Genomic DNA, 25255 nt, shown 5'->3' on the forward strand with positions numbered 1-25255 from the left:
CCAGGCTGCCTCTTGGCACCAGTTCTGACTGCCAAAGGTCGCCTATTCCCACCTCTTTTGGTGCTAGCTTGTCTCCTTGTGCCCAGAGACCTCCCTTGAGCAGGACATTCCCCCAAGAGTAACGCATGTCTGGGGATGACTTATGGGAAATTCCCCCTGAGGAAAGGAGAGAAAATCCACAAAGAGGTCTCCAAGGTGCAGACCAAAGGTGGTCTCGTTTTGTTCAGTGAGCGATGAGGTGAACCACAGAGGAATATGGGGAAGAGAAGGGAAGCACTGTGTGGTGGGGGAAGAACATTACCAATGGTCTTGAGGGAGGGAACAGACATCTGGGGGCAGATGGGGAGGGGGGCCCTCTGCTGCATCCTGTCTCCTGGCTGAATTTCTAACATTGCCCCATTCCAGAGACAAGCCCAGATGGGCTTAAGGTGCAACGGGTCTGCAATGGGGTTGCAAGTCATGACCCTGGGAGAAGGAGTGGAGCAGAGACCTAGCAGCAAACAGAGAGGGATGCTCCTGCTTCGGGACCTGGCTGATCCACGGGCAGGTAAGGGGGTACAGGGCTCGAGGGGGTGCAGATGGGGTCTCCCACTGAGCAGCCTCCCCAGTGCCAGTTTTAGGGGAGCAAACGGCACAAGGAGCTCGTCTGACACTGGGCAGAAGTTAAAGAAAATGCTTGAATACTGGCCAGGTTTCTCCTGTCGCAATCAAGAGTCCTCAGTGGGTCCAGGTAGAGACAAGGGAGCCAGGAATAAAACTGGAGTGAATCAGCCAGGTGAAGTGGCTAAAATAGCAGATGCCTTTTGAACCACAGAAAACACAAGCTGTAGCTTGAGGATCACAGCCTCCTTCCACCATGATACCTTGTTTCTCTCTGTGGTCAGCCCCGCCATTTCGGCACCTGCCTGTTGCTTTGCATTGCTTCCTGCAGCGATGGGGCTGCAGAAAGAAGCACACCCCAAAAAGTGGAGCCCAGCCACATTATGCTTGTGGCTCCCTAACACAAAGCCATGTTCACACATGCCAACATCACAGTCACCATGAGCGTTTTGGGACCATGGAGCAGCGGTGCAAGGAGGTGGGGGCTCCCCAGCACTCATGCTACAGAGAGGAGGAGGATAAAGGTGAGGGGAAGTGAGGAAGGACCACCTGAGGTGTAGTCCAACAAAATCTCCCAAACATCCTCAGGGCATAGTGTTCCTTCTGGGCAAGAGCTGGGGTGATGAAAGACTGGCTGCTGGAAAGGGGCTGAGATCTGAGGACGATCCATGTGCTCCCTGTTGGATCCTTTATCCAATCTCTCCTTGTCCAGTGCTGTCATCTTGTCCCTTGTCCCCTCCTGCTCCCCTTTCCCCACAGCGTGAAGGAGCAAAACTCTATAACAAACCCAACCAACACTGACTCAAACTCAGCAGTGCTACCCAGAGGGCAGGGAGGGCCCAGGGATGCTCCGAGGGAGCCGCGTTTCCCGGGGCTAGGGCCCGTGTCCTTTCATAGAGGTGCAGTTTATCTTTGTTGGAGTGAAGCATCTTCACGTCCTCAAAGGCGTAATAAGCAGCCAGCATGAAGTTGACATCCCCCGTAGTCAGGAGATCAAAGACGCACGACTGGAAGTAGAGGTCCTCCACGGGCAGCTTTTCCCTGCACTTGGCCGTGGCCGATTCATAAGTGAAGGCCTCAGGGGGGGCCGGCAAGCTGGGCCCCTTCCTGCGAGCACGGCCCTCAGCGGCCTGAGCCAAGCGGAAGGTCTGGAAGTCAATCTGTTGGTTGAGCGGACAACCCCGGAGGCACAGGTAGAGGCCCTGACTGTCCCGGTCCTCCACGGCGTTGACCACCTCCTCCGGCATACGCACGGCGAAGGTGAGGTAGCGGCCCACCTGCCTCACCACGATGGTGGTGCCGATGTACTTGGCCTGGATCTCGATGTGCTGACCTGACACCTTCTCAGTGATCTTCAGGCTGTTGGCTCCGTGCTTGTCGCCGCCGTTCTTGGAGCCATCAGCAAAGGCAGCAGGGAGCTCGTCCATCTCTGCCTGGTACACTTTCTGCTCCACGCATTCCTGGAAGCTCTTGAAGATGATGGTGAGCTGTGGGAAGAGAAGGATGAAAAGGAACGGGGTTACAAGCTGACCACCCAAGAGCACACAGCCACCACCAGGATGAAGGTGGGAGGTGAAAAAGCTGCCTGCTCGACCCAGCTAGGACGTTGGCCTCCATTTCAGCGGTAGGCACTTTCTCTTAAGAAGCTGCCCCAACTTTTAGACACCCAGACGAGATAGGTGCTCCAATTTTACACACTCAAATGTGCTCATCCTGCTTCAGCGTGGAGGTAAAGAGACCGTGCACTGATGCCAAGACCCAGAGCCTGGACTGAACGCGCCTCCTGGAGCTGTGCTGTTATCTCCAGGCCCCACGCAGAGCTCCCATGCAGCTGGAGCTGGTTGCAGGATCAGCAGGCGCAGGCCTGTGGTGGCATGCCCATGCATTCAACACTGTCTCGCCCCCAGGGCCTGGCTCCAATAGGTGGTGGAGCTTCTCTGGCTCCCATGGTATTCACATCCCGCAGTCCCAGCCTCCTCCCTTCCCCGGCTTTGTAGACGAACAGGGGGGGCTTTTCCTTTGGACCCCTGCACATGTTGTGCTCCATCTCAACCACATGCATTCAGTATCTTCAAGCAGGCGTGACACAAAGGGGAAAACGGAGGCAACTCGAAGGCCTGGGCTGAACACACTGGTGGCTCCCAGCCGCTCTGCTCCCAGCATGAGCCCAGAACCATCCCTGCCCTTCTCTCCCACCACTCTTCTACTGAGCACAGATGCTCCCAACCCAGTGGCAGCTGCGCTGTCCTCTCAGCTGTGTCCTGAGGCACCACCTTGCAGCACTACTCCTCCCATAGATGTCCTGCCACCTTCTCTGGGTCCTACCCTGTCTCTGGCTGGAAGGCATAAGGGTAAGTCAAAGACTGTCAAGCAGAAATACAAAGAGTGCCTTGGAGGAAGAGGCTTTCCTTTCAACAGCACATGGTCCACTATCAGTGGCCCAGGAATGCATCCCATAGCTCATGCTGCAGATCTCATGACTAATCTCTTGCCACCGCAAGCCTGTGAGGCAGATAACGGGTGAAAAGGCTCAATTAAAATGGTGATCTTGGGATCCAGCCGATCCAGCTTAGAATTGTAGGTCCCTGTATCCTCAGGGACCACCTCCCTCCAGCCAGACTTAACTGCATCGCTTCAGCAAGTTTTTAACACTCTTTGGTAAATAAGGAGTTGCAAGCATCAGTAATTATCTGTAAGGATGTTTATTAAGGACATGTCAAAACCAAAATGTCAGCTTCAGCTCAGGCTGAAACAGTCACATCCAGAAGTAGTGGCCCTTGGGGCCAGCCCTGGGTTTGTTTGGACCTCAGATGTCCCTGAAAAAGTGCTGCCATTTTTCCCAGTCTGCCTGTGCACAGACATCTGCAGTGCCTCAGGAGGGGACTTAAATTTGTCATCCCCATTCTTTTTTTTCTGTATTGCCCTCTAAACTACAGCAGCCGTGGCTCTAAATTGCACTGAGGCTCAAGTTGGATATGAGGAAAAGTTTCTTCTCAGGAAGTGTGTTGGGTGCTGGCACAGCTGCCCAGGGAGTGGTGGAGTCACCGTCCCTGGAGGTGTTCAAGAACTGGGGTGATGTGGCACTGAGTGACATGGTTAGTGAACATGACCAGATGATCTCTGTGGTCTTTCCCAACCTTAACGATTCTATGGTTCTATCCCATCCTGCTAACTCTAGAGACAGGAGAGGAAAGTCTGGATGGGCAGCTGATATTTACTGCCAAATGCCCGCTTTCAGAGGAACTACCACTCTTACCCTCCCCAAGGAGATGGACAACTTGTTGAAGAGACAGCTTTTGAGAAGAAATGGCATTCGGAAGCACCTGCACCCTGTTCATGAGCTCAGGTGCCCAAGGCTCACCTTGCTGGTGGCGGTCGCTGAGGAGCCAGGCAGCACCGGTGTGTTGGTGACCTGGACGTTCAGGTAGTTATTATCAATGAGCGGCCAAGCCCCTTGCACCTTGCAGGTCTGAAAGGTGTCTGTGAAAGTCCTGAGGTGGGGGTCCCCGAAGAGCCCGCAGTGGGTATAGTTGGGAGCTGCCGAGTGTTTGTGAAAGCTCTTCTCGTAGTGGCAGATTTCGGGGCTGTCAGAGCGCTCCTGGCTGTCCCCGGGGGGCAATGTCCGGAGGCGGGGCTGGGACGTGGGGCCATCCTTGGAGCAGTTGTGTTGCACCATGAGATCGTCTATGCCATGCACGGCCGAATGGTAGGCCAGGTCCCCCCTGCAGGTGCGGGCGGTGCGACGGGTGCAGTGCGCGTAGGCGCGCAACGCCGTGCAGAATTCCGGGGTTTCCTCTGCGCCCAGGTGGTGCGAACCTGACGTGGCCGCCCAGAACTCAGAGTTGCACTTGAGGATCTTGCATGGAGACGTCACTGCGAGGCAGGGAGAAAAGACAACGGGGTCAATGCTTGCGTGGTTCTCACCTTGCACATCGTGAGGTCCAACTCTATCCCCAGCCGGGCTCCCGCAGCCCAACCCCATCACATTGGTTGCACCGCGTGACATGACCTCGCTCACCAGACATGACCCTCTCACAAGACCCAGCTTTCATGCATCAAAGCCAAGGAAGCCAACAGAATGTGCCCCAATTTAAGCCAAGAAGGGAAAGAGCACCCGGCCTTCAGATGAATGTTCCTGGGGGAAAACGGGGTACTGAAGAATGGGACTCATTCATTAACAGGATAAGGCAGGATCATTAATGTGGTGGGAGGAGCAGTGGGGTTCTTAATGTGGTGGGAGAGATGCAATGGGGTTTTTATGCCTTTTTAGCACTTGACATTGAAAATGGTGCGGCGCAAATTACCGCGTGTTCTGCCTAATTTTCACCGTGGCAGAAATCCATGGTCCTTCCTATTCTTCTTCCCTGGGCATGGGAAAACCCATCCCCAGCACAGTCACTGTGCCCCAGACATGCAGTGATAGCACCACGGGGCAGAGCGGGATCCAAGCTCAGGGACTGCGCTGCCAGGTTTGGTGCTGCAGCTGAGAAGCCGTGCACCCCTCCTGCAGCACCCCATGCTGCAGTGCACCCCTGGGTGTTCCAGGAGCCCGGGGCGAGAGGCAGGAGGCCCGTTCCCCACCATGACCCATGCAGAGAGAGAGCGGGAGGCTGACGCAGAGGAGAAAAACCGGCACAGCAGGGTGCAGGCTGCCAGCCTCCCCGCTTGCTGTTGCCCACGCGGAGAAGCCGAAGGCAGCAGAGCCTCTGCCGGGCTCGGCAAGCTGGAGGAAGGGAAAGGAAATTTGGATCCTGCTCTTTTTGTTTTTTTTTTTTTTTTTAATTCCCCTTCCCAGTGCCTATTCCCCAGGGTTGTGTGGCTTCCCTGGAGCGGAGCTGAACGCAGCTGTGCAGAAGCACATGGCGTTCACTGAACAGCATGCAGACACTGCTTGTGCCAATCCGGAGCCCTGCTGGGTGAACCCAGGCTCGCACCACTTGACATGCATGGTGCTTTCCTTCCTCTCCTCTTCATCAAACCCCTTCAGAGGGCTCGGAGATGGGATCAGGCACAGAAGGCAGCAGAGCAACAAGAGAAAAAGCCCCACTATTTCCAGCTGCTTTTGCATGTGCATATATTCCTGTCTTGGCGCTTGTTTAGAAGGAGGCTGGCAAGGCATCTGTGCCAAAATCATTTCACGTTTGTTTAAAAAGAAAGTTACAAAACCCAGCATTGTTGCAGGCAAAACAGCGTGTTTTAGTTTTAAACACTGCAGTGTTGGAAACCTAAACACAGTCAGTGCTGGAAAATCAGAAAGAGAGAGCAAAGCTATAAAACACTCAGCAGTCCGGCTCTTGGGCTGCGTGCTCTTTCCAAGAAGAGCGAAGTGCAAATAGGAAACGGTGACAGGTTCCTCACAGCTTTAAAATTCTTGTTTTAATAAGCACAGATGCTAGCAACAGCTCTGAGAACCCAGGAGCTGTTTCAGCTTGGCAGTGTCCAATTTAAACCTGCAAGAAGCACTGTGGAAACCCTCGTATCCCGCTGTAACTTGCCATCAGCTGGAGGAGACCTGAAAACAAGCTTTGGACCTGAGACATGGGCTGACACTTCTGCTGTGGTTGTTACAGCTTATACTATAGCTGCACAGTGCCTGAATCAGAGGGAGAAGGGAAGTTTGGTGCTGGAGGTGGCATTCCTAGTGGAAGGTATGAATTAAAATGCATGCAGAAAAGTGACTGGTACCACTACTGCTGGCTGTCCCCAATGCCTGTGGCACCAGGCAACAGGATCCTTGCTTTCCCATTATGCCTAATGCCTTGCTCAAGGGTGCCCTGAGGCTGCACACAGACAGATATTGCTGCCCCTGGGAACACCAGGACACGTCCCTGGGCATTCAATCCCTGGTTCCAGACATCGGGACACGCTGTATGGAATTTTCAGCAGAAGTGAAGTCATAACCCATTGCTGAAGGACCATCGAGTCCAGCTCCTCGGCAGCTGCTGCTGCAAAACTGCCCTCAACGCTCTGTGCCACATGCATCCCACACTGCCACACCACCGAGGATCACTCACTTTATAAGGTTCAGGGTTAAAAAAAATAGTAATAATATCCACAATGGCAAGGAAGCCCATCTCTTCCCTCCCTGAGCCCGAAAGGGGGAGCATTCTTCTTTAAGATGTTATCGCTTGGGTTTGGCACCCGTCCCCTTCTCACTGTTTCGCACACGGCCCCATATAAGGCCACATTTCCAAGCCAGGTGCCGTGGCAGCAGCACATGGGGCGGTGCACAGCGGGGCTGCACACAACCGTGCTGCTCCATGGATGTGCCTCTCAGCAGGCTGGTGGTTCGGCAAAGCCCTGGGGGTGTTGCCTCCTCTTTTTGCTATGGGGTGGACTGGCCATGGGAGCTGGATGGAGGAGCTGTGGGTTTGCAGGCAGGGCTCGGTGGGCTTACTGCTGAATATAATGATTGTACAGGCACCTGCGTGACACAGCCCTGGGCAAGACACGTGGCTGCCACCACCACCACCATGCTGGGGACACAGCACAGAGCCACCACGGAGGGCAGCAAATGTGTCCTGTTCCATGCCGTGCCCCTGCCCCTGGCAGCAGCTTTGGCACAGTCATGCAGGCTGTGCATTTGTACCTGGGCCAGGGAGCGATGTTTATTCAATTTCACATAATCTATTTTCCATCTCCTCACAATGGATCTGTTTTTGAACCACAGATGACTTAGCACAGGAACAAACCCCTCCTGAGCAGGAAACTGAGGAAGATCTCCAGGCCCTGTGTGACACCCTCATCTCTGGGTGACGCTGTCACTGTGGTCTGTGGCAAATGGACCTTCAACCTGAGGACTAGGCAGTACCAATGACACCTGGCCTATGACACCTGGCCTCCTCACTTCTCCTTCCAGGGGGTTGGTGCCATTCAAAAAAGGAGCAACCTTTCCTTCAGCATCAAGGCTGGCAGGCTGGGAAAGTTTAAAGCTAGACAGAACATTCAGTGACAGCCACTCTGCCAGCCCAGTGTCTGCAGCTGTTCAAGTGTACTTCCCAGGAGGACTTCTGCAGCCCAAGGTGACCACAAGCTAAAAAGCAATGCCCCTGCTGTGGGAGTTTATCACCTTTACAAATGTGGGTCCTGCTTCTAAGTGGATTTTATCTGCCTTCATTGTAAGGACATAAAAAGAACCAGCGAGTTTCTCCAAAGCAGTAAAAAAAGTCCGTTAGTAACCAGCATGTGTTTCCCACAAAGATATTTACACACGGCAATCAACTCACTTGTCAATCCTCCAGATAAGCTAAACGGTTTGCACTTTTAAGTTCCCACTAGAAGGTGTTTGCCCAGCCCTGCAATCAGCCTGCTGCCTCCCTTCCCCACGGCAGGAGGCTTTTTGCAAGGCTCACCTCACCTCTGCCTGTGCACACTGGGATAAGTTTATCCACCAGCCATGGCCACCCGTGAGCCATGGCCATCCACCAGCCCCAGCAGTGTGTCTAGCAGTGGTGAATTCACCATATTCCATCAAGCACGCTTCCCTGCTTCCCAAAATCAGTTGCCATCAGAGAATCACAGAAACGTTAAGATTGGAAAAGACCACTAAGATCATCCAGTCCAACCATGGGCCCATCACCCCTGTGCCCACAGAGGATCACAAAGGTTGAAGAAGAGCACTATGGCAGAACCACACCGTGCTCCCTTCCAGCACAGCCCCGCCACGCTGCACGCTGTTAGGGTAAGTGTTCAGGCTTCCTCCACACACACATCCAACTTTAAGAGCCAAACTCTAACCGCCTTCTAATGATCAGTGCCCCTATTTTCCCTTCGTCGGGCATCAGGTTACCCGAAATTCATTTACCCAAATCACTCTCCTGCAGAAAACCAGCACAAACCCAACAATTCATCCCTTCTCCTGTAATTTCTCCAGCAATGAGAATTACTGGAAATTAGCTTCAGTAGGCAAAAGCCAGTTCTTTTAAGAGTCTTGGGTGCATGTTAACCAGACCTGTTAATTTTAAAGCGTTCACTGCTAAGAGATGTTGTTTAATATCCTCTCGGTTACTAACGGGCTGGAAAGTATTTCATCACCCACATGTGATGCAAATACATCACCCCGCTTCTTTCCAAATACATGGATTGAAGTGTAGATGTGCAAGCCTCACACATGCAGTAAAAGGCCTTTTCGGAGAACACAGTAAAACGTAATTACCTTTGGCCTCACATCTGAGCACGTAGACTCGGGCTCCTAAACACATATTTATTTAAGTAATCTAAATAAACATATTTATGCCGACACCTCCATAGGAAAGGCACGGCTCTCGGCTCAGTTCAGGGAGCGTGCAGCTCCTGCATGGACATCGCACGCAGGAGAACGATGGGAAAAGGGCTGCAACAACCACTGTGCTCCTCGAACAACCGACGGAACGGATCTCCTCCTGCGGAGCTCCTCCTGTGAGGTTTTGGGGTCCGGGCCCATGGGGATGGGCAGCATCACCCTCGGCCCAGCTCCGACCCGGAGCTCCGCCAGCGACCTCCTTTGAACTGCTAATCAGAGCCAATCTTGCCGAATAATAGCCTGCTTATTATTGCCTCGTTTGCATAACAAAGAGGCCCAATAAAACTGATTTGACTGTGCTCAGAGGGGGTGTGAAAGATCAGCCCTGAGAAAAGAGCTGCAGGAATGCAGCAAACTGCTCCAAAGCCTCAACCCAGGAAGAAAGACAATGCAATTTGCCATCAAGAAAAGCCCAATAGACCAATAAATTACCCATGTGCAAAGGGATTAGATCAGGTTTCAGTTGCGCTGAAGTGGGGGGAGGAGGACCGAGAGGAGGGAACTGCAGGAGAAAAATAAACCTGGCTCTTAAAACGCTGCAGCTCATATTTTGCAAGGGCGTGCATGGGGAGGTTGGCTCAGCTGAGGCACCTTCGGCGCTGCAGCCTGCATTTCGTGCTCTCTTCCAGTGGCCAAGGCAGCAGTAAATGCATTAAAAGCATTAAACGCACAGATGCAATAAAGGATGTGCTGAGAACTGGGTTGTGTCTGCAGCATTTTTCAGCCCAGCGGCTGTGTTGCTTAAAAGGATGCTGGGGAAGAGCTCCATTCGGTTTGTTTGTGCTAAAAAGAACACAGAAGTTTTCCCCTCTCAAGCACTATAGCATCTGGAGGACCTGCCACAGCCAACTCCCCGTTGTCCTCAGCACGGAGTTCATGGCCCCCATCCCTCCTCTCCCAGCATCACAGGCACGGGGCAAGCACAGGCAGGAAAACAGCAGCATCAGTGCCTTCCCTGGCCACGAACTGCCAGATGCTGTGGAAGAAGCCCACGACCGTTCCTGTCACAATCAGCCCTCCTGGCTCCGGGTCACCGCACTGCAGCACGCTTAGCAGGGCTGAACACATCTCCTCCCAGTGCCCAAATGGGAGAGCTGGCATCAGTGCAGAAGCAGCAGCCCCGTGCTTTGGAGCTTGTTGTGATGCTGCTCTAACAGGATCCAGCAAATCTTGAGACATTCAAGATAGACTGGAAACAGGAATGAGGATTCACGGCCGGAGCAGCAAGTTGCAAGTTGGCCCGTTTTGCTTTTAGGCTTCACTGTGGGACTCAAACTTCAGCAGTGCCTTTACTGCTTTGGTTAAAGCAGCAGCCCGGAGCTGTGCTGCTGCCGGAGGGTTGGTGAGTTTTGCTTCACAGATGCAGATGGAAAGCTGGTGGACAGAGGAAGACAAGCGAGGGAAACGACCTCCTTTGATTCTTCACCTGCAGAAGGGCACTAACAAAGCAGCTCCCCGCCACGTCACACCACGGGTTTTCCTGGCTGCTCTCCCAACACCAACAACATCCGTGTGAACCACCTTGGAGGAGTGCTCCATTTTACAGATAAGAATATGGGGCCAGGCAGGGATTCACCCAAGGTGAGCCTGGTGGAAAACAAGGCGGTTTTCCTCCCTCAACCCCCAGCTTCTCCAACAGCACCCGCCCCTAAAACAGTGACACAGGTGCCCTCAGCCACCTCCTCCAGCCACCAGCCCCGGCCACCCCAGGCCTGGCAGCCCTGCAGACATCTGCTTTGGATTTCCATTGCGCTCTGTGCACCCGAACTGTTTTCCCAGGGTGCCTTTGAAGGCACAGCTGCCACCCACCAGTGCCCGCGGGCCCCCCAGGTGTGGCAGCGGGTCCTTCACCCTCCTCCTCCTTGCCCGGGCCGCAGCAGGGCTGGCAGGGAAGCACTCAATGCTTACAGGTGTGGATTCCCTCTAGGAATAATCATCCCCGCTGTGCTCTTGTGAAATTTCAACCCTTCAAACGCAGAGGTAAATGAGACACAAAATGAGGAGATGGAGAAAAGCCCGGAGCACATAAATCTGGATGAGGCAAATTTATACAATTAAATGCCTGCCAAAAAAATTGCGGCATCTCCATCGGAGGCGTTGATTTGAGTGCAGGGCAGGGGGTGGTGGCACAGCACCCAACCCAAAACCTAGGTGGGCACCCAACCAATGCTGGGGTCACACCTGGGGAAGCACAGGGACCAAAGTGCCCAAGAGGTAAAAAGTAACAGAAAACCACCCAGCTTCGCCCACCCATCCTTCTGCTCAGCCAGGCCCATGGCTGCAAAGCCCAGAGCCAGAATCTCTCAGCGTGCAAACTGCTCTGGATGCTCACGCAGTGCACAGCAGGACTCAGCACCCTGCACATCTTGCTGTTCTCGTATCCTCGGGGACTGCAGCCCCGCACACCACAGCTGGGACATTGAACAGAACTGCTCAGTTGTAGGAGCCAGCTTGTTCTCCACAGTCAGAGCCCTATGACTTCATCAAGGGGATGGCATCTGGTTTTGCAGTTGGACATAATTCAATTCTCCCCCTCGCTGCAGGAATTTCAGCTGGTGAAGCAGTGATTTACTCAGTCAGGCTGCACTTGAGTGCAAAGCAATCTCGAGGCTACAATCGAACGCTCTGTTATTTTGAGAGCTGACGGACAAGACGAGGGAATAAATATCCCAGTGATGGGAGCTCTTCTTTTAATCCTGGCTGTTGCCAAGTGCAGGTTGCAAAGCTTTTTAAAGGCACTTAGGGGCTCTCCTGTTAGAAATGTGCTCCGTGCCCCAGGATGAGACTCCTCAGCTGCCCCATCTGAGCACAGCTGCATCTGAGCATCCCCCATCCCACCCCAGATCCCTACATGCCCACCTCACTCTGAGCTTGCAGCAGCCCTGAGCTCTCTCCAGCCCCATTTAAACCATCCGGGACACTGATTGCTCTTTAGGCCCCCTTATTCCACATTTACTGGAGTACCCATTTAGCTGTGCCAAGCCCCCATTGCTATTGCTTTTTTTCTTGCCATTCCACTAATGTTCACCCAGGGCTGAGCTGGATGGAGAGCACAGAGCTGCTGTCACCGTGCCCCAGCTCTCTGGGGCCAGCAGGTTGGTGCTTAGCCCCAAAGCCCCAGGTCAGGAAGTTCTTTGGGCTGCACCGAGTGCTTTCACACACACACCCGCATTGGCCACAAAAAAGGAAACCTGAGCTGCTGCCAATATAAACCCAAAGTCACCCCCGATATTCCCCCATTTCCAGTCAGCAAGGGCCTCGAATCTTGGGAAGGCAACTTGTGGGGGAAAAATAAGCAAAGTGCCCACCCCATATCCAGGTACAAGGCCAGCTCAGCACATAGTACAACAGGGAAGCCCATGTATTTCCAAGCTGACGTTTGAATCTCGCCCCAATTCCCAGCACTGACAGCGTCCTCCCAGTCCCAGGCCCTATTCAAGGTACTCAGGTGGTGTTGGTTCAGCTCCTCTTCTCAACATTGGCTTAATGCTGTTATAACATCCCTCCCTGCCAGTGTGACAAAAGCTTTTGGGCTGGATCCTTCCTGGGAATCCACCCTCTTGCCCAGGTGGACCAAGGGTAGAAAATGTTTTGAAGGCAGAAGCATATTTCAGGCAGAGCAGCCAAAGCAAGCCACCATCTGGGAAAGCCAAAGTGAACTAGAGGACATGTGGGAGAGCAAAAACTGGACTGATTTTCAAAAGGATTTGCAAGAAGACTCACTGCAGCTGCAGCTGGAAGGCTGAGGCACCCCAGACACAACGGTCCCACATGTTATGGGACAGTACCCATGAACATCCAACAGTGAGGGCTTGGTGTGAGCACCATCCTGCTCCCCATGCAGGACTTCTGCCAGTGGTAGCTTTCTGCACACCAGTATTCCCCCCCCAGGACCTCCATGGAGTCGAAGCCAGGTTGAAGTCATTGGTGTGAAAGCAGTACACTTGGGAATCCAGCCCAAGCTGCATGTAGGGGGGAGTAAATAAATAAGGCAGGACTCAATGAGGCAGCGACCCAGCCCACCAAGCCCCACATCCCCCAAGGTTTTGGGGTGCTACGTGGCTTCCTCCGGCCACGACACCTCTTTGGGGGCTCTGCCAACATCCTTCACCGGGAAACCAAGAAGGGGAAAGGAGGAAGAAATCCCCCCCACGTACCCCATCCCCATCTCCCCTCCCCCAGAGCTGGCAGCGGGCCCCCCAGCACCACGCACGGGCAGCACCATCCGTCTGCTCCCTGCTCCCGCCGGCTCCGGATCGCCCCGTTTTGCCAGTTCTTTGCACCTTATTTGACTGCTGAAGGGAGAATCAAACAAAGCAGGCGGGCAGATCGCGTATCAAGTTCTTTCTTGCACCGTAAATCTCACAGCCCCAACCCGCTCGGAACAGGGCATTGTGGGTGCTGTGATGGCTTAACCCCCCCAAAATAGGCGTTTGTGCAGGGCTGGGGGGGGGAAGGCTCGGTGTGAGCACGGCACAGATGGGCTCACTGCATTTAAGACAGGAGGGCGCAGAGCAGCGCTTTATTTATTTGCTGCATGTGTGTGCAAGACGGCTGCACCTACAGTTATGCAAAAGAAAGGCATAAAATTTGAAAAAGGGGAAACTTGTGCTCAAATACAAGATAAACAAACCTGGCAGAGCGGAGTGCAAAGGCTGTTTCGCTCTCCCTCCTGCTTTCTCTCTTTCCCCCCCCACTTTTTGCAAGCAGAAAAAAAAAAGAAAAAAAAAAAAAGGAGGTAAAGAAACTGGAGAGTTTTGGAAGGAACAAATCCGCCTCTGTGGACTCGGTTTCCCCTCCCCCAACAAAAACAAGCACTCAGGGCTTGAAGGAATTTGCAGGCAGAGATCTGCCAAAAACATTGTGAAAAACTATGGGGGATTCATTGGAAACAGATGGCGTTTTCAGCTGTAATTCTGAAATTCTCTCCTTTTCTGACACAATACAAACAAACCGGGGGTAGGGGCCGGGGGGGCCGCGGCGTTACGGGGCAGCGCCGGTGCGGGGCCGGGCCATTTGGTCGCCGTGCAGCCATTTGCTGAGCCCCCCCCCCCCTCCACCTCGACTATCTGCGACCGAAACAACGATGCAAAGGCTGCAGCACCCGCGGAGGGCAGGAAGGTGACGGCGGAGGGGGGCAGCTGGACCGCGCATCCCGCCCCAGGTGAGCACCTCAGGGCTGTGCCCCCCCCCCCCACCGCCTTCCCCATTCCCAACCGCATCCCCCCGTCTTGTTCCCATGCCAGCACAGCAGCGGCGATCGAAGCAGACCCCCCCGGCACTCGCACCCATCAACGCATCAATGGGCATCAGGCGCGCTCAGGTGCCCCCACCGCTATTTCAGGGCACCCCCAGGGACGGGGGACAGCGTGGTCTGACGGCTGCTGTCAGAGCGAACCCCTCCTGCATCGCCCTATTGTTTTGGGTTGTTTGAATTATTCTTATTTTTCTTCCTTCTCCTCCCCCCCCCCCCAACCCCTCCCGATCGTCTCTTTTCCCGTGAGATGAGGCAGCGGGGAGACAAAGAGGTGAGCGCACGGCAAAACCCCCGCAGCGCTCGAGGGGGGGCGGGGAGGGGGAGCAAATCTCAGCCCCCCACTCCTCCCCGCTCCTCTTAAACATGTGGCCAAGCGCTGCGGAGAGCACAGAGGAGGCCCACGGGCAGGGGAGAGGAGATATGCAGGGGATGGTCTTCAAAACAAGAGGTTGGTCCTTACCTGGAGGGAAGATGCAGAGAAAGACAGGGAGGATTTGGAAAAGTCCCAGGGCTGTGGATCCTGCCCCTCTCCCCATACCCATCCATCCAGCTCGAGCTTTAACCACTATCCTCTCCCTGGAAGAAGAGTTTAAAAAAAAAAGAAAAAAAGAAAAAAAAAAAAGGAAGAAGAAGAAAAAAAAAAAAGAAATAGGGAAGGGAGGAAAAGAGGAGGAAAAAAAAAAAAAAAGGAAAAATAAATCAATCGAAAGAAAGAATAAGAAAAAAATAAAATCTAAAAGCCCCACATGGCTCCGAGGAGCGATGCAGGGACGGGCGGCCCCAGCTCCTCTGGTGCCCTCTGCACTGGAGGATTACACAGTTTTCCTCCTCCTCCTCCTCTCCCCCCGCCCAGCCCCGGCCGTCCGTCACCCGCCGCCCGCCAATGGCGGCCGCCCGCCCCGCGCCTCCTCCACTCCGCGGCGGCGGGGAAGGGGCAGGGCCGGCGGCCATGGGAGGCGGAGGGAGCGGCGGGGGGGAGGCGGCGGGGACTGGGGGTGCGGCCTGGGGAAAGCGGTGTGGTACCACCCCCCCCTTCAAATGTCAGCGTTTGGAGCTAAAAGGCGCCAAGGGGAGGGAAGCTGAAGCGGGGGTTGTGAGAGCTCGCCCACCTGTGCGGGAGGTGCGAGCCTTTCGCAACCCGTCCGGGTCGTGATGTAAACCCGGCTGAGTCAGAAGTGCGGCTCTGAGGTCCTCAGCCCTGCACTCGGCGGTCCCCGGGGAGGTCCACCTTTGGGGGGGGTTCCTTCGGGGTCCCCAAATTCAGCCTGCAATGCAGCGCATTGTGTAACTTGTGCTTTCTCAAGACCTCTGCTGAATTAGCTCTGGATGTGCAACGCATCCTTCTTTTTTTCTAGGGAAAACTCCCACTGTTTGTGCCATACGGTGGCCCCGGTGAGTCCTGGAGCTCCTTCCTGCTCCCCAGCAGCAGCTCCGAGCACAGCAGACGTTAGTTTGCCCGCCGGGCTCCAAAACCCTTCTTCCTCCCACCCCTGGGTGCACAGCGGGACGAGGCGAGCAGGTCGGACCTGCAGGTCCCAGGGCTGTGCTCCACCCCAGGGAAAGGCAGAGCCAGGAGGAAAGCATCCCTTAACAGCCCACTCGGCTCTGTTTAAAATTTCCCTTAAAGGATATTTTAGCCCCAGCGAACTGAAAGCAACTCCTGAACGAGAGTGCCCACGGGTGTACTATGCTCTAACTAACGTGCTTTAACTTCCCCGTTTTAGATCGTCTGCCCTCCTTTGATGGAGTGCCCTCTCACCATCTGAATGTTTCCTCTCCTCTCTCCGAGGGGTTTTCTACAAAGAAGGATGCTGGCTGTTCTCCTGCCCTTCTCCCAGCTCTGAGTGCCCTCTAATGTGGGGCCCTTCCTGCCATGGCCCAGCACAGCCTACAGATGCTCACTGACTTCGCTTCCAGCTGTCCTTCTGGAAGGAAGGACAGAAGAGAAGGAAATCACCTTCTCTTCTGCCTTGCAGCACCCTCAAGGATGCTTTCCACCTGATGGTAGCTTCAAGTCTCCAAGAAGAGTCCGCGATTTCCTCCCTACGTGGCCTCCCTACCGCAGAAAGCATGTGGAAGAGGAGGCAAGAAGTTATCCCTGGAATGGAGGGATCTAATAGTGCCTGCCTGGTTCTCCTCAGGGGCTTGAGCCCCTTGGCCTCCAGATGAAGGAGGGCTTTGTCCAGGCCGCAGCCAGAATTAAAATGCTGGAGCTTTTCCAGATGGGACCCAGATGGAATCCAAAGATCCTGGGCCTTTGCCTGCTTGACGAGAGATGTGTCAGGGTCCTGCAGCTGCACAGGGATGATAGAAATGCAGAATGGTTGTTGGATTGGAAGGGGCCCCAAAGATCATCCAGTTCCAACTCCCAGGTGATGCCCACTGAGGGCAGAAGGAGCTCCGCCAGGAGGGAGCTGTAGGCTGCATCCAGGGCTGAGGCGGTGGGGGAGGAAAGCCTACAGCAGGCACTTCTCTGTGGGAGATGTCAGATGGGGGCAAGTACAGCCCTTCCAGCTGCTGCTGCCACCCAGGGAGGGGACACAGAGGGGACAGGAGCGGGAGGCCATGAGCTGGGGGTGCCTCAGCCTGGAGAGACAGGGCCAGGGACACAGGCTGCAAATACCCTCCTCTTCTTCTTACCCCCTCCTCCTCTCAGCCCCAGTTCCTTTCTGCCCACCCTTCGCTTTTTCTCTGGTATGAAAAATGTCCCTCCTGCTATCACTGATGACAGACAGTGTGATTTATTTGTTTTTAACTCGCAAAACAGCCAAATGACCACCACTTAAAATCCAGCTGCTAAATAGCTGCTGCGAGGCTGGTTGGGTTGTCTGACCTAAAGCCTCCCCCCTTTGGTGTTGCTGTTTTGTGGCAAGCTGACACATGGAAATGATACACTAAAAATCCCGTTTGAGGCGATATTTTAAAAATGAGATCCTCATTGGAGCTTCTGCCTTTGGTACAGGAAAAGCTGTAAAGCAATGAGCTGTTGCCCCTGGCTCTGGTTTGTGAAAAAATTTCTCCTTGACTTTGCACAGTTGCATCACGCATTGCAAATGGGATTGCTGTTTTTGGCACCGATCAAAGCAGCGGATTTCACTGGAGAAAACAACAGATGTGTCCAAACTGAAACGGCAGAGCATGAAAAAGCCCCAAATAAGGTGTGTCTCAGCTCCTGCTCCCTGCTCTGTGCTTTTCAGGTCACCTTCACCTTTCTGATTAGCTGAATCAAAGACCTGGACTTAAAATCACCCATTAAGACCGAAGCAGTGTGAAGCTGGGATTTCTGCCTTGCCCAGTGGGGCTCTGCAACATGTGTTGGAGAGCAGCGACTGCAGTTTCCCCTGCTCCTTTCCTTCGTGAAGCCAGGACGAGGCTCCCTGTTCAGGCAGCCCAGCGCTTTTTGCAAACAATATGTGGGAAACCACCCACCGCTATGTGCAAACACCTCCGAGGCACAGTGGAGCTCCCAGGTGACATGCAGGGAGAAATCCCAGCCTCTGTCAGCCGATAGAATCCTGCTGATGCTCAGCCGGCCCTGCTGGTCTGAATTTATTTTTCAGAGCGTTTCCCAGCGCGCTCTGCCCTATGCCACACTATGCATATCTGTGGGCTTCAATGGGGCTGAAGGAATGCACCTAATTTGAACCCTAAGGTTTAAAGGTGATGCCTTTCCTTACAGCTTTCCTAATGGAATTATTCAACACCTGTAATTATATTGCTAAAATAGTAAATATGGGTATTTCTGAGGGCTGTAACTGGTAGTTAGAGGACTCCTGGTCTGCTCCTGACTCTCCTGTGAACTTCCTTTCATGCAGTGATCCCTGCACAACTGCAACATGCCTTTGCCTTCTCTGCCTCAGGACAAGGCGTCCTGTTCGTGTCCTGGCTGGGGTGAGCTGTGATCAGGAAGTTCATCTTGCACCGTTCAGCAACAAGGCGTGCTTGGGTTAAGCAGAAAAAAGCTAATCATTCCCTAAAGGAGGAAGGGAAGTTTGTAGTGGAAACCCCCAAATTATTATCTGGGGAGGTTTGCGAACCGATTCCAAAATGCTTATGGAAGTAAAAGCAAACACCTGTGCTCTGAAAGATTCCCTTATTAGAGAAAAAAAGCTCAGAACAAGAAGAGAAATAATGAGGAAAAAAAAAAAGCCCAACATTTTTCACATCTTTCTGCAGTAAGTCACACCTCTTGTTTTTGCGGTATACTGGGAAATACTGCAGTTCATTTCCTTTCCTTTACTTTTTTTTTTTTTTTTTTGTCCAGTTATTATTATTAAATACTTTTGCAGTTTCCCCAGCTGACAGCACAACCAAACTCTGCTCTCCCTGAACTGTGTGCCTGGAGGCTGCCCAGCAAGTGCCTGAAGCCTCTTTCCTCCAACCTGTCACCTTGCACTGCTGGTAGCAAAGTGTCCCTCCAAGGTCTCAGCCATGCACCGAGTGTCTGATGTGAGCTAATGGGGCAGGCGTGCTGGGACTGAAGGCTGCTGCGTGGCAAAGTGCAGGAAAACGTTGGCTAGCTGGGATCATCCACCTGCCTCTGTGAACGTTAGACTCACCGACCCGGCTATGCAAAGAGAGGCCAGTGGGGTGAAGGTGGAATATGCATAGCTTCGTAGCACCAGTAAGTAAAGTGGGAATGGTGCGTTGTCGACCTGCAACTTTGCATCTGCCGAGAGTGGCTAATTAACGGCAGCCCTAATTGAAGTTGCTGTGGATTACCATGCTTCAGGCTCTCTGTTCCGTGTGCCTGCTCCAGACTTGCAGCCACAAGTCACCTCCGAGTGCTCCAAGCCAGCACAAGGCAAGCAGAAGGTAGAAAACTTTGTCTCACTCATCATAGAAAGTGAAATGTGGGGATAGTTTCAATCAAACTCAGTTCGTTACGTCCCTGCCTATAGCAGAAGGATTGGAACTAGATGATCTTAAAGGTCCCTTCCAACCCAAACCTTTCTATGATTCTGTGATTCTATGATTTTTTGTTTTTTGACTGGTGGTATTCATTCCTTTCTCTCCCTTCCCCTTGATTGCAAAGCCTTGGGGGGTAAGAGTCCTGCACGGGGCAGACTGTTGCTCTCCCTTGTTCTGTGGGGTTTGGAGGGCTGCCTGGCATTCGCTCTCTGTGTATTTAGTTCTCTGCAGGGTGTTGCACTTTCTAGTCTCCTCTTTGGGGTAAGAATCAAGTGCTACCTCTGTAGTCTGTCTTCCACACATCTGGGCTTCTCTAAAAAAAAAAAAAGAGGTGGGCTGGGAGGTGCCCAAGACGAAGTTCAAATGGCCACATGTCAGCTCAGCAGAAAAGATGGGTAAACCTGAACTGCCAAAAAATAAACAGCACAGAAGAATTCGCACCCAGAGCTGGGTGTTTATCAGCAGAGACAGAAACCAGGCTGTGCAATGGGACAGGGGGGGCAACCTTGGCTTTCCCTGCCGCCGTTAATAACTACTGCTGTCTTGAGAAAGTGCAAACACAGCTCCTTAATCCCCCCCCCAACCTGGCAGGTCGGCTGAGGACATCTCCTGGGTCTCCACGTTTAAAGGTGGGGCATGACATTGTGTGTGTTTGTGAATGTGCATCTTCAGCTGGTTGAGAGAGGTGTCATTGAGAGGTCTTATGGAAAATGCTCTGTGAAACCCAGCTCGTGTCTCCTTGTGTCAGTTCCTGACAGCGATGGCCAGAAATGCAGCAACCCCATAGCACAGATTCTGTGCGATTATTGAGGTTCTGAGATGCTGATTCAAAACTTTTTCCTGAATATCTGCAGAAGACACTTTCCTTTTCATGGGAGGGGGGAGAAGCAAAAACTGTAAATCCAGCACTTCTCTATGTATTTCAGGAGGTGAAACCGGGCCGGTGGCAGCTTTCATGGGGGGAGCAGCTGGGGGTGGCCGTGGCCCCACTGGGTGGTGCTGTTAGCCCTGCACCGCCTGCACAACGATCCAGTTTATAAAATAAATGCAATCCAACGCCGCCTTAAACCACATGACATAACAGCAGCTTGCGAGCTCCCATTAAAATCTCAATTTGGGGAAATTGATTCTACCTCTGAGCAATTGCAATGCAATTACTCCAACAGGCAGCAATCAAGAATCACATCAAAACAACACCAAACTTTCATCTCCTGCCTCACAACCACCACCACAACAAAAAGCACCTGTCTTGCAAACACAGCCCGGTTTCCTTCAATGTATATAATATTTAAGAAGAGCAACGTGCAAGTCCCAGGCTGGAAGCAAGCCTGGACAGGGGCTGTAGGGCTGGTGCCTCTGTACTGTCCTGACTCAGGGCGATCTTCTGCCGCTTTACACCTCTCCCACCTCTGCATCCCGGCTGGGATTGGGGGCTGTTTGCACAGCCAGTTCCCCAGCAGCGAGACCAGCCACGCTCCAGCTGTGTGTACCCTCCCTACGCACAGCAGCAGCCGCCCCTGCCCACCTCCCACATCTGGCCAGCTGTCAGGCATCGCCCACCCTGCCCAAGCCCCACATCTGGCCAGCTGTCACCCTCCGACTCGCAATCCCCACCCAGCGCTTTGAAACCCATCTGCAGACCAGCTCGGTCACAGCGACTGGCCCCGCTCTGAGCAGCCCACCGATGAGAAAAGGGAATCTTTTCCGTTCTCATCGGTGGTCTGCAAAGAATTATTCGGCTGGCTTAGCCCAGGAAGGTGCAGCTTTAGTGGCGACCATCAGGAGGAGGATAAATTAATAACCGCATGCTAGCAGCAAGCCGGCCGGAGGGGAAAGGGAAGAGCTGGGGTTCCGTATAGAAGAGGCCGGGGAGGGAGCAGGCAGCCGGGGCCATGCGGGGGGCCGGGGGCAGCATGCGGCCGGGGGGGGCCCCGCGCAGCCCCGCGCAGCTCCCGCTTACCTTAGCGGCCGCATCAGCCTCTCCAGCCCTCCGCGGGGGGGTGGGTGCAGGGAGTTTTTGGTTGGTTTTTTTTTTTTTTTTTTCCTGTTGTTTTTTTTTTCTCAGTAAGAAAATAATAATAAAGAAATGAAAAAAAAAAATTAAAAAAATAAAAAAGAAAGAAAGAAGTAGCGGTGGCGGGGAGGGGGGGGGGAAGGAAGGCGGCCCCCCCTGCCCTGCGCAGGGCAGCCCCGGCGGGGAGCAGCGCGGCCTCGCTCAGCGGGACGCGGGGAGCCGCATCGCCCTCCCGGAGCATGTGAGAGGCAGAGGAGGAGATGGAGCCAGATAGGGAGGTCTCCTCCCTCCTTCCCTCCTCCCTCCTTCGCTCCGCGCACGCTGAGCAGAGCCGTTAGCATGCGGCGGAGGGGGGGGGGGGAACCAGGAGCAACCCCTGCTATGGGAGCTGGGGAGTCCGCGCTGCAGCCCTCCTCGGGCAGCACGACGAGGGTGGGGGCTGCAGGGTCACCCCGACACGAGAGGGGTGGGGATGCTCCACCTGCAGCAAGAGCTGTGGAGGGGATGGGGGCTTGGGGCGCATCACTGTGTTGGTGGGGTATTGTGGGGAGAGCCTGTTTCAGGGGAGGGAAGGGGATGCTCTGCATGGATCTTTCAGGCAATAGGAGAGAGATGCAGACCCTGGGCGGCACCCGTGTGTAACCCCTATCTCAGTCTCTCCCTTCAGCCCCTTCACCCACTGGGGTGAGCCCAGGATGGGCACCGAGCTCCCACGGAGGCTTTTGGACACTGTGGCACATGTGGGCACCAGGTGCCCGCATTTCTGATGGGAAAGCTGTGGGTGCAAGGCTGTGCCAGCCGGAGTGTCACACACACAATTAATTACTGCAGCCCCAGAGCCACAAATGTGCTAAATATGCTGTCGGTGTAGCGCGTGGATAATAGCAACCCTTTGCAAAGCGTTTCTTTCTCTCCTTTCTCTCTCTCTCTCCCTCTCTCTCTCTCTTTTTTTTTTTTTTTACCCAGCTCAAGAGACAACAATTGCACAGAGCACACAGCAGCTCTCCGCCGCTTGATTAAGTCAGCAGCGAAGACAAAATGTGCCTGCACAGCTTAAGGAGGGATCTGAATGTGTGTTAGGTACAAATTAGAAAATGGATGTGATTTAATCACAACAAATCTAAACAACCCTGCCACAGAAACCCTGCCATCCAGGAGGTCTTTTTCTTAAATGTGGATATGATGGGTGTACAGTCCTGACAAAGGAACAATGTGTTTGAGGATGAATTGTTAAAGCAAGAACAGAGAAAAGGCTGGGGGAAAGGCTGATGTATACCAGATATGTTATCAGCTATAGAAAGAACCATTTCCTTCTGTCATACTTATTTGCAAATTACTTTGCAGCTCTGAATGCTGTGGGGTCTGGATGCTGTAGCACAGGCAGGGCTGCTGCTGCCAGGGCTGGGAATGGGCACAAAACCTTGGAGGTCTTTCTGAAATCCCCATGGCCACTTCCCCCAGCTCTTATCAGCACACCGTTAATCTTTGGCATCACAACAGCAGTTGGCACCTCCAGTTCCAAGTGCAAGGTGCGTGTCTTTGACCTTGTTTTCTGTGCCCCGTGCAGCAGCGTGGTGCAGAGTGCAGGCGGAGGTGTAAAGGCCCTGGTTCTGAGGGTGCAGCTCTAACCTAAATGTGGTGGGGAGATGCTGTGGGAGAAGAGAAGGACTCCGTGGAAAATGGACTGTTGGTCTTATTGATAGGCTTCAACAGCACTGGTATGAATTAGCTCGCAGCATGTAAATTCCAGCCAGATGAGAATTAAAGGCAGGATGTTCAGGCTTCCCTTCTCTGCCTATCCCAGGAATGCCCAGTTTAGTGCTGTACTGCTCATGAATTTATCCTTCTCCCTCCACGAGGACCTGCTTGGCCACAAACCAAACCAAGCGAACAGTGCCGGTAAACTTTGTCCTTCCACAAACCATTAAAGCAACGTGACCGAGTCGGCAGTTAAAGGAGGAGCCTGGCCCTGGGAGAAGCAGAGTGGCAGTGTGAGATCAGCAGGCAGGTGGTGTCCTGGGAGCTGCAGGGTGCAGGTGACATTGGGAATGGTGGCATGTTGGAGTGTGAGACTTAGGGAAGTCATCTTCACGGGCTTGTAGGTATCATTGGGTTGAGCTGTGGGAGCAATGGAGAGTGTGGGATGCACAATTTTTCCATTTTCTTTTCAATTTTCACAGAAATCACCTGAACGTGTTATTTCCGTGCTGCAGCTCTCTTCCTGACCTCTCCAGGATCTGGCTGATCCTGATCTTGAGATGAAAGATTGCCACCTGACGGGCTGTGAACACCGGCCCGTGAGATTAGGCTCTGAATTATTAATCCAATCAATGACTGCCTCCTTTCATCAGACAGGAGGCACAAAGGAAAGCTATGGGGGCCCTGGAAGGGAGGGAGAGAGGAGAAAGGGAGAGAAGTAACCGGTGCAGATTGGTGTCCCTTGGGTGGAAGCACCTCCATGCCTGTTTGGTTCTGGAGGCAAAGACAGCAGCACCATATGATTGTGGCATATTTGAGGCATTCTGGGGAAACTGATGTCTCTCAGCTCCTTTCCCTGTTACATTCAGGAGGAAGGTACCACGGCCCCATCCTAGTGAAGGACCAGAGGAAAGGGAAAACTCCCTGGTTCTGAGCCTCATGTAGGAAATGAAGCCAACTGGAAACAAGAAAATAAAACAGCATTTTACTCCAATTTTCAAGAGGTTAAAAAAAGCTATTGTGCTAATAGAACTATTCTTTCTGGGAAGATAATGCAAAGCATTGCTTCGGTGCTGGCCAAAATGTCTGAGAAACATTTTTCCCCCATTTTCATTAAAATTCAGATCAACATTACAAGTGAGATAAGAAAAGAAGTGTACAGTTACAATTCTGTAGCGCTTTGTGATCACAACCAGATTCTGTAATCCCTACTCAGGGGGTTTTAAGAGTTCAATTTAGCTTGTTTCAGAGCATAGCATTGAGCTCTGCCAATGCTGCTCTCCCATACAACCCTCATCTGCGCCCTGGTCACACAGGGGACCCGCGGCAGGACAGGCTGCACAGCCAAGCAAAACCTCCCTGGTGTATCAGCTGCCCTGGATGGGGACCAAACCTCTTTTTCTTTTTTTTTTTTCTTTTCCCTTATGGCCATGTATTAAGATTCTTCTCCTATTTTGAATCTGACATTTGCTTTAAGCATCAGAGAAAAATGATAGCGGTTCAACTGCAGCCCAAGCAGTGAGTGCACAGCGTGGTGACTGAGAAACACCACGAGTCATTGCTATTGCCAGATATTCCTAGAGAAAATATTTAGGACGTGGTTCAGGACAGGATTTGTACTTCTGCCCTGCCACTGCTGCTGAAAGCTGCATGTGGGCACCTGGCTTGTGTGCCAGTGTCCCTGCCAGCAACCTGTGGGCTCTAATTTCAATGGGGCTTTGACCCACAGACAGGACCCTGAGCAGAAACATTCCTCCTCCCTCTCCTGTGTTTCAAACCATCTGACCTCAAGGTACTTGTGGCAGGCATAGGAATTGTCCCTCAGGTTCAGAGTGGCTATCCCACACTCATATTTAGGCACATGGTGAAATATCTGGCTGAGAGTGACATTTAAAGTTGAGCAACCCCTGTTGGTTATATGGATTTAATGAAGGAACTGTTAATTTCAGTGCTAGGTTGTGCACAGATAACTCAGAGAATCATTAAGGTTGGAAATGATCATCAAGTCCAACCATCAACTCATCACCACTGTGCCCACTGAACTGAAGTTACAGAGATACAGAGATGGACAGGAGTCAAGTGGGCTTCTGCAAGCAGCCCCAGCTGCTGACAACTTCTGCTGTCATCCCCCAGTATTACATCTCAAGATGGAAGAGCAACGGATATAAGGACAGTGGCAAGAGGATGCTCCCTCAGCAAAAGCGGTCCCTCACTGTGACACAGAACTCTACCTCCATTTCCAGGCTGCTGTGAGATTAGAGAAACATTTGCTATCACGATGTTCCCTCAAGCAATCTGTGAAGGGCAGCCTGGGGAAGCATTTGGGTTTGATGTGAATTTAGGTTGCACTTTGGTGAAGTGTTTCATTCTAACCACGCTGATTAGGCTTCCCGCAGCGACCATTGCACTGAAGGCAGATCTGGCCAGAAGGTCCCTCAAGCATCATCTGCCCAACAGTTTGGAGAACCCACCCCTCTCTGGATAATTCAGTCCC

The 25255-nt window shown here is 53.0% G+C and overlaps 1 protein-coding gene across 1 annotated transcript; it reads right to left on the reverse strand.

Annotated features, from left to right (window-relative positions):
* Window positions 1-1336: 1336 nt before the first annotated feature.
* RGMA (repulsive guidance molecule BMP co-receptor a) lies at window positions 1337-21083 on the reverse strand. The gene is made up of 4 exons (XM_090149058.1): window positions 21010-21083; window positions 14599-14714; window positions 3962-4473; window positions 1337-2087 (listed from the first exon to the last, which is right to left on the reverse strand). Exons 1-4 carry the CDS (start codon window positions 21021-21023, stop codon window positions 1377-1379), a joined length of 1353 nt encoding a protein of 450 aa, XP_090005184.1. The 5' UTR covers window positions 21024-21083; the 3' UTR covers window positions 1337-1376.
* Between the last annotated feature and the right edge of the window lie 4172 nt (window positions 21084-25255).

Source organism: Phasianus colchicus, chromosome 12 (assembly GCF_987193195.1).
Source record: "Phasianus colchicus chromosome 12, bPhaCol1.hap1.1, whole genome shotgun sequence".
In the NCBI taxonomy this organism is placed as follows: domain Eukaryota; kingdom Metazoa; phylum Chordata; class Aves; order Galliformes; family Phasianidae; genus Phasianus; species Phasianus colchicus.